The sequence below is a fragment of the Rhinolophus hipposideros genome (genome assembly GCF_964194185.1).
Source record: "Rhinolophus hipposideros genome assembly, chromosome: 16".
Taxonomy (NCBI): Eukaryota; Metazoa; Chordata; class Mammalia; order Chiroptera; family Rhinolophidae; genus Rhinolophus; species Rhinolophus hipposideros.
The window spans coordinates 44,101,016-44,121,719 of NC_138062.1; the positions used below are offsets into that span (position 1 = coordinate 44,101,016).

Consider the following 20,704-nt stretch of genomic DNA (forward strand, 5'->3'; position numbering starts at 1 on the left):
GTTGGTGAGGGGCAAGGAGAAGGCCTGCAGAGGCCTTGCAAGTGTAACCTGAGTGGGGGGCCCATCTATGTGTCATCATCAACTGGCTCCGGGGCGGATCTGCAGGCCGGGGAGAGGGCAGGAGGCCAGAGCCATGCAAGGGCTCCTTCACCCCATTCCAGGCCTCTACTAGCCTCACCCCAACAATGTACTGAGCGTTGCTCCAGGGGAACCCTAGCACAGGAGTTGCAAGTGTTCACCTGTCCACTTCCTGTAAGAGACACTTGATAGGCACGCTCAAGCCCACCTTGTGTCCCCCACCTGGGAGGATTTCCTTGAAGGTCTCTGGGCTCCTGCCCAACACAGATCTTTACAGAAGTGAGGCCCCTGTGTGCAGGAGCTTGCCCGGGAAGCAGGACTAGCATGGTGCCCCGAGGTCCCAGTAAACACAGACGCTCAGGCCGGTCCCACAGGGGTAGAGGCCCTTCCTGGCAGGGGCCGGCAGCTGTAGCCCTGATGGAAGGGAGTGTGGGCACAGGAAGAACCACAGCAGCCCTAGCGCCTTCCCTCGGCCCAGGGGCAGAAGATTGAAGCTGGGTAAGAGGCTGAGACACTTGGTTCTTCCCCCAACGCTAGGCCAGAGAAGATGTGCCAGCACGAGAGGGAGACGAAAGAGCAGCGCGGGCAGACACAGGCCACCGCGTCCGGTGTGCTGGGACGCTGCCGCCCTCTGCTGGGCATGAGGGCTCACTGCAGCCGGCCACAAGCACGGCTCCTGGGAAGAGATGCAGAAACGTCCTGGCAAAGCAAACTTTATTGTGACCCTGAGGTTGGGGTTCTTCCCTCCAGGTTCTGCTGAATCCAGAGAGTTGGGGCGAGGGGCTTTTGTGTTGCCCCCAACACCTCCATCGTATTCAGACTCAGGTGGAGGGAGCTGGGGTGGGTGTTTGATGCCCTGGGTCCACAATGTACCCCAGGAAGGCCCCCTCTGCACGGTGGCCTGGCAGGCCCTCCCTGGGTCACTGTGGCCAGGCCACTCCAGGATCCTCATTTCTTGCATCCCGGCTTTTTAGGTCTGGGTGTGGGTTTGGTCTATGGAGAGAAGGGAGGGCTCCAGTGTCCCACTCCCTCCGGGTCCTGGCACTTTCCCAGAGACCACCCCCTCCCCCAGGAGGACCAGCCCTTTCTTATCAGAACTCACCTTCCTCACAAGGCTCTTGTCTCTAAGACTGGATCTGGAATAGGGGTGAGGTGGGCAAGGCGTGGGGAGGTGGGAGGGGAGGAGAGAGCTCAGCCTGACGCCAGTAGCCCCGGCCTGCCTCCCCACCAGTGCCCACACTGGAAAGCAGGGCCCTGGACACTTCTGGGAAGCAGGGGGCTGTGCCCTGGAGACGGGAGGCTTCAGAATTCAACTCTTCACCTGTCACCTGCCCGGGACACTCTGACTCTCTTTTTAAACTAGATGTTTTTTCCTTCTTAGGCTTCCCATCTGCTTCTTATATTTATCACAAGTATGGCTTTTTCATTATAAAAGTAATGTCAATCACACTGTACAAACTATAGCAAATAGAGAACAGAATAAATTACTTATGTTATTCACTTCCCACCAATATTAACATTTTGGTGTATTTCCTCTCAGGGCTTTTCGTGTGTTTGTTTTCTTCTAAAAAAACGTGAAATAAAATGAAAATGACTTAATACCCTGTTCTTGTACATTCTATACACACTTTGCAGGTTGCTATCGCTTTCCTGGGCATAGGTAACATCCCCCGAGAAAATGTGACATAGTTTAATCAACTATCATATTGGTAGACATTTAGAATGCTTCCATTTTTCACTATTATTTGAATAATGCAGTGCTGAGTTTCTTAGTGCATATAATTTTCCCCATACTGTATTTCCTCCAAAATAAGACCAGGTCTTATATTAATTTTTGCTCCAAAAGACACATTAGGGCGTATTTTTAGGGAATGTCTTATGTTTTCATGTACAACAATCTACATTTATTCAAATGCAGTCATGTCATCTTCTTCTGGAACATGGTCATAACGTACGAAATGCGTTCGATCTTGTCTGACGATCTTAACTAGGACTTATTTTTGGGGTAGGTCTTATTTTCGGGGAAATACTTCAGATGGGATCCTTTGGAAGGAATTGCCTGAGTGGAATTAGGTCACAGGATAAGACGGTTAAACGCTTTTCAGAAAGGCTGTGCAGCTCCTGTGTACCCTCGCATGCACACATGTGCACACACTAGGCACACCCTACTCTTTCTAGTCCTATACACCTCCGCTAAGAGTTCAGCCACGTTAAGAGATGGAAAGACTTACTTTACTGCTTCCTCTTCTTTTTCCATCTTCTTCCTCTGGGAACCAAACACAAGCATTACTAGGACAGTTAGGACTCCCCCGGCCTCCCCCCTCCGCATGCCCAGCTCAGGAAGCCTGGCCCAGGTCAGGGGTCAGGGTCCCCCCTCACTTTGGCGACGCTTGTCTGCTTCTGGGGCATCGGCCTCTTGCCCTGTTTGACAGGGGTCTCCTCTGGGGACTTATCAACGTCACCCTCATCCTCGTCATCGTCATCCTCCTCTGGCTGCGGCTCCTCCTCTTCCTCCTCCTCTTCCTCCTCCTCCTCCTCCTCCTGCTCCTCTTCCTCCTCCCAGGTGAGGTCTGCCGTGTCTGCAACAGCGGGAGAGGGGCAGGACCCCTGCGCACAGGCTCTCTGCCTGACTCCCATTCCATCGGTGGCTTGCGAGTCGCCCTCGGGGCGTCCCAGCACGGAGCTGAAAGGGTCCACCTACTGGACTCCTGCGGACCCATCCTGGCCTTCCTGACAGAGCGGAGGCGAGGGTCGGGGGAGAGACCCCGGACAGCTCCAGAGGGCCAGGGACCCGGCACAGCGGGAGGCAGGGGAAGGGGCGAGCTGCGCTCCTGCTGGGTAGCAGATTCACTCTGGGAAGGAGTGTGAGGGGAGGAGGGAGCAGCTGGGGAGGAGCCTGGAGTAGCAGCTGAGGCCTTCAGACCTTATCCTAAGGGAAGTGGACCCTGTCATGGTTTGGGGGCAGGAGAGGACCCTGATGAAAGAGGCACAACTGGAGAGAGAAGAGAGCCGTCAAAGGGATATTAAGAGAGTCAGCACAGAGACTTGTTAGGGTCCATGTTACTACTATAGTTACGGACTTCATAGCAGCTAACATTTCACGTGCGTGTTAGTACTCAGCACTGGGCTAACTGCTGTTTCTGAACATCCCATTTATTCCTCACAGCTACTCTTTGAAGATGAAACCAAGTATACCCCTTCCCTCATGTTACAGGCAAGGGGGCTATGGCCCACAGGGGATGTGGCAGGGAGGTGAAGAAACGGGGCTCGGGGGCGTCAGGGGGTTGGAGGGCGAGCTCTCAACAATGTTGCCGGTTCAATTCCCATGTGGGATGATGGGCTGCGCCCCCTGAAGCTAAGATTGAAAATGGCGACTGGACTTGGAGCTGAGCTATGCCCTCGACAACTACATTGAAGGAAAACGACTTGGAGCTGATGGGCCTTGGAGAAACACACTGTTCCCCAATATTCCCCAATTAAAAAAAAAATGAACTGGGGCTATGACCTGTTCCCATGGGCCTTCCAGGTCAGGCTCCTGGCAACCATATTGCCTTTGGGGATTTTCTCTATTAATTCAAGAATCCCTCAAGTGTTTGAGTACCGGTCATGGCCTCGGCCCTGGCTCTGCACACCCAGACCTTTTCCAGGTCCAAGCTTGTACTTACCATAACATTCCTGGCCACTGAGGAACACGGGTCCAGAGCCGGCCCGGAGCTGAAAAGTGACTGGAGGAGAAAGCTCCAATCCCATCATGATCTGCAGGGGGGGGGGGGCGGAAGAGGAGAAGACAGGGTCACTCAGGCCCGCTACCTGGCTGGGGGCTGTCCTCCCACAGAAACACTGAGGTAATTCCCCACACCCCAGCCACACGCAATTCATGGGTTCTCCTGACCTCACTGTGCTTGCAGCCCCCTGGACCTTTCCACCGAGGGGAACAATATAAATCTGACCATCTCACTCTGGCTCATTTCACAGAGGGCCTTCCAAGCTGAGGGGCAGCTGTTAGAGAAATCTGACTGTGACAGACTAAATCATGTCCCCTAAAGCATTATGGTGAAACCTTGCCCCCCCAATGCGATGGTATCTAGAGATGAGGCCTCGGGGAGATAATTAGCGTTAGATGGCGTCATGAGAGTTGGGCCCTCAGGATGGGGTTAGTGTCCTTATAAGCTGAGACCAGAGGTCTCTCTCTGTCTCTCTCTGAGGACACATGGCAGCCACTTACAAGCCAGGAAGAGGGCCTGTACCAAAACTTGACCACGCTGGCACCCTGATCTCAGATAGACTATGATGTAAAGTTGTATGTACAGTGCTACTTTTGTCTTATAATGTGCGAACACACGTATGAATCAAGGTTAGAAATACAGTGCTAATCACAGTTATTAGTGGAGAGTCCGTATTTATTTTCTTTCTGTTTTTCCAGACTTGGCAAATTTTCTATAGTAACAATGATGATACTCATAGGTATGGAGTCCCTACCATGGGCCAGGCCCCATGCTAAGGGTTTTATATGCTTTGTCTCATTTAACTCCTTGCCCAGGAAGGAGGTACTATTACTTTACAGAGGAAGACACTGAGGCTTAGAGAGATTAACTTTGAGTTTCTGGTTCAGACAGGAAGCAAATTAGCAAAAACAAACTCTGCAGCCAAAGACACCCAGAAAGGCTGGATAAAATGTAATCCCATGTTTTGCTGCACGGCTGAATAGTAAGAGAGACAGGAGAGCCCCCAACTATCAGATGCGAAGAGTAGCAGGTGGCAGAGCTGCTGCGCTAGCAGCTGAAGGGAAATACACTTGAAAATAGCAAGGGCTTTGGGTTTGAATCTTCACGCATGGATGAGAGACAAGAGCTTGGCTCAAAAGAGGAGAGTTGGGTCTGGGTGTGGGTTTGGTCTGTGGAGAGAAGGGAGGGCTCCAGTGTCCCACTCCCTCCGGGTCCTGGCACTTTCCCAGAGACCACCCCCGCCCCCAGGAGGACCAGCCCTTTCTTAGCAGAACTCACCTTCCTCACAAGGCTCTTGTCTCTTGGATCTGGAATAGGGGTGAGGTGGGCAAGGCATGGGCAGGTGGGAGGGGAAGAGAGAGCTCAGCCTGATGGAGCTGTGTGATGGAGCCCACTTTACGCAGGCCAGAACCCTCAAAGGCTGCACCTCGGTAATCCCAGCGTGAAGGTCAAGGAGAGGTGACTAAAGAGCCTGAAACCAACCACTAGAAACAACACACCACCACAGAAAGGTAACAGGGAAATGAGAGTGGGGTAGGAGTCTCCTGGGACAAACTAAAATCCCAGGCCATACCTATCACTGTTATGAAGTCTGAATTTACCTGGTGGGGACTGCCAAGCCAAGAAATACGTATAAAACCCCAGGTTTGTGTTATTCCTGAGGCAAATGGCAGATGCAAACACAAAACCACTCTCCTAGGACACTCTCCATTCTTTTCACACAGAACTCTTTCAGAGAAAGCAAAACCCTAAAGACAACTCGCCATTTAAAATTACAAAACACGAGAGAAACAATCCTGCAGCGTCAGCCGAAGGAAACACAATGACTGCGGAGTAGCACAACCAAGGACCTGAGGTAAGAAAATAACAATCTGGACCACTAGGAAGTAAGTGAAAACCAAATAAATATAAAAGTAGGCATCAGAACCCTAAGAAGATATTATGAAAAAGAACCAAACGCAGCTTTTAGACATGAAAAGTAGTAGCACTGAAATAAACTGAACAAATGGTTAAAAAGCAGAATAAAAGCCAGCTGCAGCAAGAGTCTGTAAACTGGAATAGTGCTGTGAAGAAATTACTCAGCATGCCACACAGAAAGATAAACAAAACGTGAAAGAGAAGTTGAGATGTGGAGAGCAGGATGAGAAGACCCAACATGCATCTAATCAGAGAAAAGGACTGGAGAGAATGGAGTCAATGTTCAAAGTGAGAACCACCAAGAGTTTTCCAGAAACAATCAAAGACCCAGATTCTCGTATCCAGGAAACCTAACTCCCAAAAGATAAATAAAAATAATTCTACACTTGAACATGCCAGAGTAAAATGGTAGATAACAACAAAGAGATTATCTTAAAAGGAAAGACAGATTTCGAAAAAAGGCACAGTAACCAGACAGACTGAGGATTTCAACAGCAACATCAGAAACCAGAAATAACATCTCTAAAGTTTTGAGGGAAACTTCCTCTCTACCTAGAATTTATACACAAACTATCGTGAAGTGATGAGAGGAAAATAAAGATATTTCCAGGTAAAGCCCAAATAAGTTTACTATTCCCAGACCTACTAAAGCAGGTTTTAAGAAGGTGGCAATTAAATTGAGAAGGAAGAAGTAGATATAAGAAACAATGGTGAGCAAGCAAATTGGTAAACATAGAAAAACTTAAGTAAGTGTTAGTGTAAAATAAGGTAGTACTGGTAATGACTAGTGGTGAGTGGGTCTAAAACAAGTTGAAGCTAAAACTCCACATGATAACAACATGTAAGTTAGGAAGAGGGTAATTAGAAAAGTTTCCTGGATTGTTTGGGAGGAATGAAAACATTCATTTTAGACTTTGATGCATGACGGTTTTTTAAAAAATTAAGGACAACCAATAAAAATTAGAATGAGATTCCACAGCTTCCAAACCAGTGGAAAAGGGGAAAAGAAATTTTAATCAATCTAATAAAAAAATAGGAAAAGGAGAAAAAAATTAAAAAGCAAGGAAAGTAGAGGCACAAAGTACATGTTACAAATAAATCCAAGTATAGTAGCAATCACAACAAATGTGAACAGACTATACTGACCAGATAGATTAAAACCAAGCCTTGCTATAGACTGCTTATAAGACACACACCTAAAATGTACGGACAGAAATGCTGAAGTAAACACATGGAAGCATCTACCCAGCTGTGGCGGAGGCTTCCAGTTGTTTATCCAGCCTCCATTCTTCCCTTCTTCCATAATAACAGTACCTTGAGAGTCACATATTGTACCCAGCCAAAGACTGCATTCCTCAGTTTCCTTTGCAGTTAGCTGTGACCGTGTCACTCATTTCTCAACCAATGAGTTGTAAGCAGAATTTAGTGGGTGGTATTTGTGTGATGATTCCTTAAAAGGTAGACAGAGAACTGGGAAAGCCTCTTCCCTTTCTTCTTCTTTCCTATACCTTCCTACTACCTTACATGCAGAAGTGAGGGCTGGAGCTGCAGCAGCCTTCCTGGACTGTAAGGCGACCTTGAGGAGGGAAGCTCTGCATTAAGGACAGGAGAAAGCTAAGAGGTCTTTGGTGACCATGAAGCCATCGCACCAGCCCTACACTGCCCATCTCTGGACTTCTATGCAACACCGAAATAAATCTCAAATTTGTTTAAGCCCCTGTGGTTGGCTCTCTATTACTGTAGCCATACCTAATTAAAATGCAAATGAAGGTAGTTTTGCCATCTGGTGAGTGACGTTGATAATGTGTGTGGGGGGGTATAGGTGGTATACAGGACGTCTCTGCACCTTCCTCTCGGTTTTATTGTAAATCTAAAACTGCTCTAAAACTAAAAATAAAGTCCTTAAAAAAATGAAACTAGTTGTATTTGTTAGATTAGGTTTGGTAAGAAGTGATAAGCAACTCAATAACAGTGGCTTATACAGATAGAAGCTTGTTTCTTTGTCACATAAACTAAATTCAGATATAAACAGTCAGCCGCAGGTATCCGGCTTCTCAATCACCAGGGATCCAGGCTCTTTGTACCATCTTGTTTTGCCATCCTCAATACATGGCTTCTACCTTCTTAGCCAGGATGGCTGCTCAGGTTCCAGCCATCACATCCACATTCCAGCCAGCAGGAGGGAGGAAGAGACAAAAATGGTCACATGATCTCTCTATAAGGTCACTGCAGATGTTATAGATACCACTTCTGCTCACATTCCATTGGCCATGCCTAACTCAGGGAATATAGTTTTTATTCTGAGTAGCCCTATGGCCAGCTAAAAGTCATGAGTTCCACTACTAAAGAATAAAGGAATAATGAACATTGAGGAACAACTGGGAAACAAATTAATATCAAATTGCTTTAATAAGCATTTTGATGCTTAAATCAAAATGCTTTAATAAGCATTTTAGGGATAAAGGTCACCACATATTGATAAAAAATTAATTTACAAGGAAGATAATTCTGTAAATTATATACACCAATAACATAGTGTAAACATATATAAAGCTATAGCTACAGTAATCAAGACAGTGTGGTATTGGAGGAATAGGCACAAAAATCAATGGAACAGAAGACCTAGAAATAGACCCACACAAATATATTTAACTGATTTTTGACAAAGTTGCAGAATCAGTTAAATGGAGGAAGGATAGTTTCTTTAACAAATGGTGTTGGAGCAATTGCATGTCCATAGGCAAAGAAATGAACCTTGACCCAAACCTCACACCTTATACAACAATGAACTCAAAATGATCATGGACTTAAACGTAAATTATAAATCTGTAATATTTTTGGACAAAAAGCAAAAAAGCAAAAAAACAGAAAATCATCATAATCTCAGGCTAGGCAGAGAGTTCTTAACTATAACACCAAAAGTCATAAAAGTCATTGATAAAATGGACCTCATCACAATTAAAAACTTTAGTTCCATAAAAGCTTATGTGAAGAGAATGAAAACCAAGTTATAGAATGGGAAGAAAATATTTGTAAACCATATATTTGACAAAGGACTAATGTCTAGAATAAAGAATTATCAAAACAAACAATCCAATTAGAAAACAAACAATCCCATTAGAAAATGGGCAAAAGCTATGAATAGACATTTTACTGAATATACAGATGGCAAGTAAACACATAAAAAGATGTTCAACTTCATTAGCCCTTAGGAAATGCAAATTAAAAGTGTAATGAGATATCACTACACATATATCAGAATGGCTGAAATAAGAAATAGTGACAACATGAAATGTCAGTGAGGATGCAGAACTCGATCACTCATGTATTGCTGGTGGAAATGAAAAAAGGCACAGCCACTTTGAAAAACAGGAGGTTTAAGAAACTAAACATGCAACCACCATATGACCCAGCAATTGCACTCCTGGGCATTTAGAGAAATTAAAACTTATGCTTACACAAAAATCTTTACACACATGTTCATAGCAGCTTTATTTATAATAGCTCCAAGCTGGAATCAACCCAGTTTTCCCACAAATGAATGGTTGAACTATGGTACATCTATGCCAGGGGTGTCAAAACTGCGGCCCGCGGGCCAACTGCGGCCCGCAATCCATTGTTAATTGGCCCGCAGCAAATTCCAAATATATATTTAGTTTACTTAAATAAACCAGGTGAGTCAATATGTACTTCACCTCGAGTGAGTGGCCCAGCTGTTTGTGTATTTTACCACATATGGCCCTTGGTGAAAACCGTTGAAAAAAGTTTGGACACCTCATGGACTACTATTCAGCAATAAAAATACATGCAATTTGGATGAATCTCCAGGGAATGATGCTGAGCAGGAAAAAAGAGCCAGTTCCAAAAGGTTACATATGTAGTAATCTCTCCATATTATTTCTTACAGCTAAATGTGAATCTACAATTATCTAAAAAACAAAATCAACTAAAAAATAAACATATGTAAAGCAAACAATAAAATTTAAGAATCCACTGAAAAACCACTATCATAATAGGAAATTTTAACACATTTTTTTTTTGTAATTGATGGAGTAGGGAGACAAACATATATAGATTTGAGCACAATTAATAAGTTTGACTTATTGAACACACATAGTTTCCTACAATACTACCATGTACTATGCCATAATTCAAGTCTTAACAAATACCAAAGAACTGATATGTGTATGGACCACATTTTCTTTTGCAATTACATGGAGAAAAGGAGTGATAACCTAACCCACCCATATCTTCAGAAATTAAAAAATTCTAAGTAACTCATACATCAAATAAGAAATCATAATGAAATTAGAAAATATTTAAAATGAAATGAAATAAAGTGAAAATACTGCAAAACACATATTGAAGGATGCAGCTAAAAACATCCTTAGAGGGAAATTTATAGTATTAAAAATGAATAAATAAAACTTACTTGGAAAAAATAAGCTAGAACACACATGGGCTAAATATCTAAGTCAGGAAGAAAAAGAACAAAGAAAGCAGAAAGTATCAGATAATCAGAGAAATTAATAAAATAGAAAATAAGAAAATAGAAACACCAATGAAGCCAAAAGCTGGTTCTTTGAAAAGAAGAAGAAGAAGAAAAAAGACTAATCTCCATGATTAAGGGGTATGGGAAGGGAAGATAATAAACACTACTGGGAATTTAAAAAAGAGGGATAAAACAACAGATACAGTTGTGATTACAAACATTATTAGCAAATAGCATAAACAATATCTGGAAAAATATAAACGATCAAAATTGACTCAGAGCAGACATTTGGTTCAGGCCAAGTAACAGGGACTGAATTTACCTTCCAACTTGAAATAACTAAAAAACAAACCCAAACATAATATAGGAAACAATGGCTCTCAAAACTTTGGACATCAATCAAGGAAGAACAGTAATCCCCGAGAGATGGGAAACAAATGAAATGAGCCCTAGGGTTGTCAAAGCTTCCTCCTGGACAGCGCAGGGAGGGGGATCTCAGGCCAGTTTCCAAAAGAGCACAGTGATCTCACTGAGTTGAGGAAGTGAAACTGGTAACCCAGGGAAGTCAAGGCACCTAGAGTTCACAGAACAGAGTACAGGAGAGGAGAGAGCTGCAAAGACAGAACGTCAGAGATTGGCAGAAAGTCCCCCTTGAGTGTTCAGTCAAGTCGTGATCAACACATGCATGTGAGGAGACTCCTGGGGGAAAGAATAGGAAAGGAATCACTCTAAAAGTGTCTGGAGCTCATAGAGGGTCAGGGATAGTGCTTGTTTCTAAAAGCTAGAGTGGAAAATCTCATAATTTATGGGGCGCCTGTTGGAGCACTAAGAAGGGTCTCATGACAGTAGTGGAGGGATTAACTAGTTTAAACCTAGCTTTTGTACCACCGAACAAAGCTTAAAAACAAGACTCAAAAGTATAAAATGGTATCTAAGTAACTTGACTGCCTAGCACCAAATTAAAAATTACTAGACAAAGAACCTGGAAGCTATAACTCATAATAATGAGAAAAAATTCAATCAAAACTGACACAAATTATAGAATTAGTAGACAAGACGTTAAAATAATTATTATGACTGTAGTCCATGTGTTCAAGAAACTAGAGGAAAGATGAAAAATGTTTGAGACATGGAAGACTCAAATAAAATCTCTAGAGGGCCGGCCCGGTGGCTCAGGCGGTTAGAGCTCCGTGCTCCTAACTCCAAAAGCTGCCGGTTCGATTCCCACATGGGCCAGTGGGCTCTCAACCACAAGGTTGCCGGTTCAACTCCTCGACTCCCGCAAGGGATGGTGGGCTGCGCTCCCTGCAACTAAGATTGAACACAGCACCTTGAGCTGAGCTTCAGCTGAGATCCTGGATGGCTCAGTTAGTTGGAATGCGTCCTCTCAACCACAAGGTTGCCGGTTCATCTCCAGCAAGGGATGGTGGGCTGTGTCCCCTGCAACTAGAAACGGCAACTGGACCTGGAGCTGAGCTGCGCCCTCCACAACTAAGACTGAAAGGACAACTTGATCTTAAATGTCACCCTCCACAACTAAGACTGAAAGGACAACATATTGACTTGGAAAGAAAGCCTGGAAGTACACACTGTTCCCCAATAAAGTCCCATTCCCCTTCCCCAATAAAATCTGGAAAAAAAAATCTCTAGAGATGAAAATTACAATATCTGAAATGAAAACACACTGATGAAATAAATAACAAATTAGATGCTGCAGAAGAAAGGAGTAATGACATTGAATAAATACGGACTATCCAAAATGAAATACACTGAGGAAAAATACTTTCAGAAAATGAACAGAGCATCAACAAACTTTGGGACAACTTTAAGGAGCCAAGTGTGCATGTGAAATAATATAGAGCATGTTCTCAGACCACAAAAGATCAAACTATAAGAAAGATTCTTAGAAAATCCCTCCTATTAGGAAATGTAAAAACACACATACTTCTAAATATCCTGGGGCTGAGAAGGAAACTATAATATGATTTGAACTGAATAAAAATGGAAACAGGACCTATCAAAATTTGTCGGATGAAGACTAGAGAGTTCTGAAAAAAAGATACACAAATGGCCATTAAGCACATGAAGAGATGCTCAACGTCATTAGTCACCAGGGAAATCAAAATCAAAACCACATTGAGCAAGCAGTTCACATCCACTAAGGTGACTCATCAAAATTAGACAATAACAAATGTTGGGGAGGATGGGGAGAAATTGGATTCCTCATACATTGCTGGTAGGAATGCAAAGTGGTACAGCAGTCTGACACTTGTATAAAGTTTGACACACGCTTGCTCTATGACCCAGCAGTTCCATTCCTAGGTATTTACTCAAGAAGAATGCAAACACAGGTCCATACAAAAACTTACGCTCAAATGTTCATAGCACCTTATCCATAATAGTACAAAACTGGAAACTACCCACGATTTCCATTAACAGATGAATGAACAAAACCTGGTATATATACCTATTTGTAGAATGGAGTACCACTCAGACATAAAAAAAGAGCACATTGCTATCTCACCCACAACATGGCAAAATCTCAAAAGCATTATGTCAAGTGAAAAAAGCTGGGCACAAAAGACTAGATTGCACGATTCCATTTAAACGAAATTCAAGAAAAGGCAAAACTATACTGACAAAGTAGATCAGTGGCTGCCAGTTGCAATGGTAGGTGGAAGAGATCAACTGCAAAGAGGTTCGACTGTGGTGACCGTTACACAATTATATACATTTGTCAAATGCCTCAAGTTGTACACTTAACATTGATGAATCTTATTGTTCTAAATTACATCTCAATAAATCTGGTTAAAAAAAAACTGACTCAAAGAAATAGACATCTGAATAGATCCAAAACTATTAAATAAATTACAGTAACTTAAAATCAAACCAGTCCCACATAGTTCATTTGCTTATTTACTCACTCCTTCATTATATATTGAATTCCTACCATGTCTGAGGCACTATTATACAGGCAGTGTGGCTAATGCAGCAGACAAGACAGGCCCAGTCCTTGCTCTCTCGGAGCTTATATTCTGGTTGCGGAGAAAGAATGCACCAAAGAAAACTGATGCCAGTGATGAGTCCAACGGGGGAAAAGTGATTATGGGTAGGGAAGGAAGAGGGGGTGCTGTTTGTGGTAAGGGCTGACATTTGAACAAAAACCGGATGAAGTGGGGGGGTAGGCGTGTCCCTGGCACGGGGAAGAGTGAATGTAAGGACTAAGGAGGGGTATGTGGGAGTTTTCAAGGTATGGTAGGGGAAGCCAGTGTTTGAGCAGGGTCAGGGAGGCGAGGGTAGCAAAGGCTGAGGTCAGAGAAGGTGTGGAGGACCAGAACATAAAGGATCTCGGAACTCATTCTTCATGAAATGGGAAGTCATTGACCTAAGGGTTCTAGCAGAGAAGTGACAAGCCTGGACACTTGTTTAAAAGGATCTTCCTGGCAGCTGTGTATAGAATAGACCAGAGGTTGGAAAGGTTTTCTTGTAAAGGGCCAGATGGTAAGTATTTTAGGCTTATAAACCCTATGGTCTCTGTGAAGACTACTCAACTCTGCTGTTACCGAGTGGAAAACAGCCATAGATAATATATAAATGAAGGAGTGTGGCTGTGTTTCAATAAAACTTTATTTACAAAAACAGGTAGTGGGCTGGATTTAATTCTGCAGCTGGTTAATCCCTGGAATAGACTATAGGGGACCAAGGGTGAAGGCAGGTAGACTAGTTAGGAGGCCGTGTGACGAAAGAGAGCAAGAAGTGATGGTCACCTGGATCAGGGTATAGCAGGGAGGAGGGGAAATGTGGTCAGATTGGGGTATATTGTGAAGGTCGAGTCAACAGGATTTGTTGGTGGTTCAAATATGGGGGGTTAGAGAGGAGGTTTTTTTCCCCTGACGAATTGAAAGAGAAACTATTTACTGGGAAAGGATCACGTTTGGGGGTGGAGGGAGAGAGTATCGATAAAAATCAAGACTTTGGATTTAGATTTAAGTTGGGATATCTGTTAAATATATTCAGTTGGACAGAGGGTCTGGAGCACAAGAGAGAGGTTGGATTCACAGAAAAAAATTTCAGTCTTCATTTGTATAGCTGGTCTTTAAAACTGTGGGAATGGATGAGATGTAAGGAGATCTCATAGAGAAAAAAATAGGTTTGAGGATAAATGTTACAAGATCAGTCTCCCAGGTCTTGCAGGACAGATGATCCTGGTCTTACATTTACTATTCCAGCACATATGAGAGAATACTCCATTCCTCGGTTCATGAGGCTAGTATGCCTTCATACCCGAATAAGGAATATATAAGCCAACCTCATTTATGAGTACACAAGTTTAAAAAAATCTTAATATAGTAACAAATATATAAATCTGGAAGTTTATCATATCATCAAGCAGTGTTTATCTCAGGAATGTAAAGTTGGCTGAATATTATTCTATTAATATAATTTACCACATTAACAGATTAAAGAAGAAAAGAACCCAAGGTCATCTGAATAGAACAGTGTTTGATAACCGTTCATTATTAAAAAGATGAAAACCCACGTTTAAAAGCAGAGTAGGACTAGATGGGGACTTCCTTAAGCTGACAAAGGGTATCTACAAAACTGGTCATACTTAATGGAGAAACATTAGAATCCTTAAAAAAAAAAAAAAATCAACGATGGAACAAAGACATCTGCCATTATCATTTTGTCCAGTGTTATACTGGAGGTCCTAGCCAGTATAGTAGGATTAAAAAAAAAAAAAAGCCATTTTCCACAAATAATGATCATTTGCATTAGAACACTCGAGATAAATTATTAGAAATAAGAATTTCTGGGTACCAATCAATATGTAAGTCATCAACAGTGACCTGTCACCAGCAGTAAACGGTTTAAAAATGTGATTTTGAAGAAGTTATTTAACTTGCTGTGTAACTAGTTATTTAACTAGTAAAGCGTGGGTTGGGATGGAAGTGGGGCTCTGCCTGCTGAGTCCAGGCGTTTAGTCACGTGCTGTGTGTCCTCCCTAGCCTGGCTCTGCTGCTGAAGGACGCCGGTACCCCCAGGGGTTGTGTCCATGCGGGGGTGAGGCCTGCGAAGGGAAAGACTCACCATGGGCAAGACGGAGGCCTGCAGCGAGGCAATGGTGATGGGTTTCGTCCTCTTGTCCTCCTGGCCTGCTGGGGGCAGGATCTCCACGAGGTTCATCTCCTCTTTGGCTTTCTCCCCCAAGCAAATCTGAGACGGGGGTTGACAACAGGCAGGGCACGTCATCCCGCGAGGGCAGAGGAGGGAAGCCCTGCTGCACCTGGAGGGCCCACAGACACCCCCTGCTCCGCGTTAGCGGTCCCTCCTCCCCGCCTTGGGGGAGGGACCACCCACCGTACAGAGCAACACCTTCCCCTCCTTCTGCGGTTTGAAGGTCCAGGTCCGCTTCTCCTGGTTTAGCTCACAGCCTGGAAAGGAGACCGAGGGAGGGAAGGAGGTGGCGGGCTCAGGGGATGCGCCCCTTCCTCCAGGCAGCCCTCACCTGGGGGGCAACCCCCAGCACCCGGGTCCTCACTCACCCCAGAGTGTGACTGTCCCTGCCTTGTCGGTGGTGCTGCTGGTGCTGCTGCGGTTCATGGCGCAGGAGAAACGGGCGGTGCGCTGCGGAGGGGCCCAGTGAGGTGAAGCCGAGGCGGAGACCTGGGTAGAGGCCTTGGGGAGGGACCAGGCCCGGCCGCCGCTGCCCGTCCCGCACTCGGGGGAAGCGGGTGCCTGTGCCCGTCCGAGTTCCACTCACCCCTGGGGCCCAGCCCTCGGTCCCCGCTGCCCTCACTGTGGCTGCTCAGTGGGCGCGGGTTCCACCTTGGCCCGGTCCTCCGAGCGCTCCCTCTGGGCTCTCACACCGACCTCGTCAGGCCTCACCCGCGCGGCCCGCAGCAGCTGTTATGAGGCCTGCGAAGGGCACGGGCGCTGTCTAATCAGCCCTAAAGGAGAGGCCCTTCTCTTCGGCCCCGTTGCGCCATCCTTTCCTTCTCTGTGCCTTAGAAGCACCTGGAGGGCCTGTTAAAGCGCACGTGCTCCAGGCCCCACTGCCCTTTTCCCATAGAGCAAGTCTGGCGGGGGCCAAGAGCATTTGCATTTCTAACGGTTCCCAGGTGAGGTGGGTTGCGAGCCCCGCACCACATTCTGACCTACGGCATTTACTGGGGTCTACAGCGCCAGGCCGCCCAGCTTGGAGAGGCTTTGCCACCAGGAGGAAGCAGCAGCATTCGCGCTCCTTTGTGATCACCGCCTTTCTTCTTGTCCTTTCCCTCCCCGGGATTGTGCCAGGACTGTGGTCCCCAGGGAGGAAAGCCCTGTTTCCAGAAGGATGATTTGTCCCAAGGCAGGGAAGGGGTGGGCATGAGGAAGGTGACCAAGAGGCAGCTGCAGCAGCTGGGGAGGAATCCAATGAATGACTTTACCAGGGCCAGTCGCTTCACAAACTGCGGTTCACACGGCACAGAGATGCACTTCCACGTTTGTTTGGGTAGGGTAGTTAGAGGACAAGCCTTTTCAGCTGACACACCCCTTCTCCTGCTCGTGAGACACCTCTGGGAGTCAGAAGTAACTGGGGATCTCTGCTATTGTGGTCTCTTCCTTCACTCCTATCCTGGAAACTTCTCATCTACATACTATATATAAGGTTCACTGATTTCCAACAAAGATGCCAGGGTAATTCAATAGGGAAAGGATAGTCTTTTCCAAAAATGGTGCTGGAGAATATAACTGGATATATCTCTCTCTGGATCCCTGCTTGTAGCTTCTGCTGTGCAGGAATCAGCACTTTCCCCCCCCTTTTTAAAATGTTAACTTTATTGAAAAATATATACAAAAATGCACTCATTTAAAGTGTAGAATTTGATGATTTTTTGATAAATGTACACACCTGTGTAGCCATCACCACAGTCAAATTATCATTTCCATCACTCCCTCGAATTTTCTTGTTTCCCTTTGCAGTCACAGCTCCTCTTGACGCCTAATTAGCATTAGGCAAAGACCTGCTTTCTGACACTATCGGTTAGTATTGACTATTCTAGAATTTCACACTATAAGTAGAATCATACAGGGTCTTTTGGTCTGCCCTCTTTTGCTGAACAACATGTGTTTGGGATTTATTTATCCATATTATTGCTTGTTGTCAGTCGTTTGTTTGTTTATCGTTGAGTAGTATTTCACAATTTGTATATCCAGTGACCTGCTGGTAAGTTGTCAACTTGTGTCAACTTGGCTAGGCTATTGTACCCAGTTATTCAATCAAACACTCTTAACAGAGATGTGGCTGTGAAGGTATTTTGTTGATGTGATTTCCCTGAAGAAGTTCAGTCTGTGGACTACAGCTTCAGCTCCTGCCAGAGAGCTTCCACCCTGCCCTACAGATTTCAGACTTGCCCAGCCAGTCTCTATAATTACATATGCCAATTCCTTGTAATACATCCCTGACCCATCCACCTATTGATGGATATTTGGGGAGTTTCCAGTTTTAGACTATTATGAACAAAAATGCTATGAATATCTGAGAGCAAGTCTTTGCATGGACATACATTTTAGTTTTTCTTGGATGAATACCTAGGAGTGGAGTTGCTGGATTATTTGGTCAGCATATGTTAAACTTTATGTAAAACTATAAAACTATTTTCCAAATTCCTATACATTTTGCATTTCTACCAGCAATGTATGGGAATTCCAGTTGCACTACATCTTTATTAATACTTGGAATTGTTAGTCTTCCTAATTTTAGCTGTTCTGTGGATGTAGTGACATCTCTTGTGGTTTTTATTTGTTATTTCTTTGATGACAAGTGATGTTGAGCATCTTTTCAAATGTTTATTGGTCATATGTATCTTCTTTTGCAAAATACCCATTCAAATATTTTGTCCATTTAAAAAACGGTTATTTTGGGTTATTCTTTCTCTTGAGTTGTAGGGGTTCTTTACATATCTTAGATACATACCTGTGTTGTGTCAAATATATGTATTTGGAAGACATTTTTACTCCTGTCTATAGCTTGCCTTTTCATTTTTTAAAAATGGCATCTTTTGAATAACAGAAATTTAAAGATTTGACAAAGTCCAATGATTTTTTTTTCTTTTATGGCTCATGCTTTTGATGTTTTAGGAAATCTTTGCTTAAGGTGGTGAAAGTTTTTGCCTAAGTTTTCTTCTAGTAGTCTTGTAATTTTAGCTTATACTTTTACATCAGGAATCCAGTTGAAGTTAATTTTTGTGATGGTGTTAGGTCAGAGTCGAGGTTCATTTTTTTTCCAAGTAGATATCCAGTTCTTCTAGCACCATTTTTTGAAAAAAGACCATCATTTCTGTATTGCATTATCTTGGCATTTTTGTCAAAAATCAATTAACCACATGTGTCTATTTTTGAACTTTATACTGTGCCGTTTATCTGTCTACTCTAGTGTCGATACCACTGTCTTGATTGCTACAGCATTTTAGTAAATCTTTTTTTTTATTTTTATTTTTTTATTTAGTAAATCTTGAAATCAGGTAGTTGAGTCCTCCGACTCTATTCTTTTAAAAAATATTTTGGCTATTCCAGATTCTTTACATTTTTATACAAATTTTAGAATCAGCCTGTCAATTTCTACAAAAAAAGGATTTTGGGATCTTTACTGAGATTTTGTTGAATGCATAGTTGAATTTAGGGAGAACTGGTATCGCAATTTTGAGTCATTCAATCCATGAACATGTTATAATCTCTCCAATTATGTAGATCTTCTTTAATTTTCCTCAGCAATGTTTTATAGATTTTAGTGTGCACGTCTGGAACGTATCTTGTTAAATTTATTCCTATGTATTTCATGTCTTTGGATGCTGTAGCAATAGCATATGTTTAAAAATTTCATGGTTTTCATAGTTTTAGTATCTAGAAATACAATTAGTTTTTGTATATTGACCTTGCAGTCTGTGACTTTGCTGAATTCACTTACTAGTTTCAGTAGCTTTTTTGTACTCTGAATCATTGCATCTGGGAATAAAAGTTTTACTTCTTTTTTGATCTGCGTGCCTTTTCTTTGTTGTGCCCATTTGCTCTGTCTGAGGCCCTCAGACACAATGGTGAACAGAAGTGGTAAGAGTGCACATGCTTTCCTTGTTCTTGACCTAAGGGGCAACACTGTCCTTCACTTTTACGTATATTGTTGGTAGATTTTTCCAGACGTCTTTTAACAGATGGTTTCTTTCTATTCCTAGTTTGCTGAGAATGTTTAATCATAAATGGGTATTTTTTTTGTTTTGTGATGTGCTTTTTTTCTTTAGCTTGAGAGGACCAGCCTTTTCTCCTTTATGTTGTTTATATGGTGAATTGCATTTATTGATTTTTTGAATGTTAAAACAGCCTTGCGTTCCTAGGATCAATCCCACTGAGTCATGGTATCCTTTTTATATATTCCTGTATTTAGTTGAGGATTTTTGCATTTATGTTCAGGAGGGATATTAGCATAAAGGTTGTTTGTTTTCATGTCTTTAGCAGGTTTTTGGTATCAGGGAAATGCTAGTTTCATAAGACGATGGGGAAGTATTCCCTCCTCTTCTATCTTCTGATTGTGTGCGTGTGTGTGCGTGTGTGTACAACACCAGGTGCTCTGCCTGCGGGAGCAAGGGAGTCTCCTGGGCACGGAGAGCTCCGCGCTCGCCTCCGTCCCGTCCCGCGCTTCCTACCCTTGCCTCCGTTGCTGCTCTATTCTGGAACCCGGGGATCATTCTGGAATCCTCTTCCCTTTCCTGTCCACAACCAACGAGTCACAAAATCCTGTTGATTGTACTGCCCCGTCCCCACTATTTCTCAACTCTCTCCCCACAGCCCTCGTCTTGGTCCACATCCTTATTATCCGCTAGCCGGTGGATTAAACAAAGATTCGTCACTGCACTGCTCTGCAAAGTGACCGTTGGTGGAAACGTACAGCTTTTCGGATCCAAGCCCAACCTGTCGTGCCCCCCCGTCAGACACGTAGGACAGGCTGCACCGCCCCTCCAGTCACGCCATTTTTGCGCCCCCTGAAAAGGTACGAGGCGTTTCGGGGCTCAGTGTGTTTGCCCTCCGAGTGTTCATCCTCGCCTTCTTCCGCCTGCTGGTTCTGCTCGCGCTCCCGTTTGGGGCTCCTCCTTTGTCCTCCGAGCACACGGCCGTGTGATGCTCATGCTTCTCAGCCTGTCCCCTCCACTGCGTTCCTCCCATCAGCGTACCGTCCGAGAACAGTGACTCTATGATCACCTCTGCGGATAACGGGTGTGAGGTCACGGGGCGTGTGAACTCGAACCCCCATCGGGCACACGACTCGGTGGGGGTCCGACGCCGCAGCCGCCCAGCGCGGACCTCCCCCGGAGCGCTCCCGCAGCCACCCAGCAGGCACGCCGTCTTCCCAGACGCAAAACCGCCGGCAGCTTAGCGCACGGAGTCAGAACTGCGCCTGCGCAGGCGGCGGAGGCGGGGCGAGCGACGGTGGGGAAGGGGACGTCCGTGGAGCGGGGCT

The 20,704-nt window shown here is 44.3% G+C and overlaps 1 protein-coding gene across 1 annotated transcript; it reads right to left on the reverse strand.

The window, feature by feature from the left end:
* Positions 1 to 78: 78 nt before the first annotated feature.
* On the reverse strand, positions 79 to 15,816 carry NPM2 (nucleophosmin/nucleoplasmin 2; the record flags this gene model as incomplete). Its single annotated transcript, XM_081077382.1, has 8 exons — positions 79 to 99; positions 1,181 to 1,214; positions 2,310 to 2,344; positions 2,458 to 2,657; positions 3,744 to 3,834; positions 15,304 to 15,429; positions 15,574 to 15,647; positions 15,759 to 15,816. The coding sequence occupies 8 exons, from the start codon at positions 15,814 to 15,816 to the stop codon at positions 79 to 81; spliced, it is 639 nt and encodes a 212-aa protein (XP_080933508.1).
* Between the last annotated feature and the right edge of the window lie 4,888 nt (positions 15,817 to 20,704).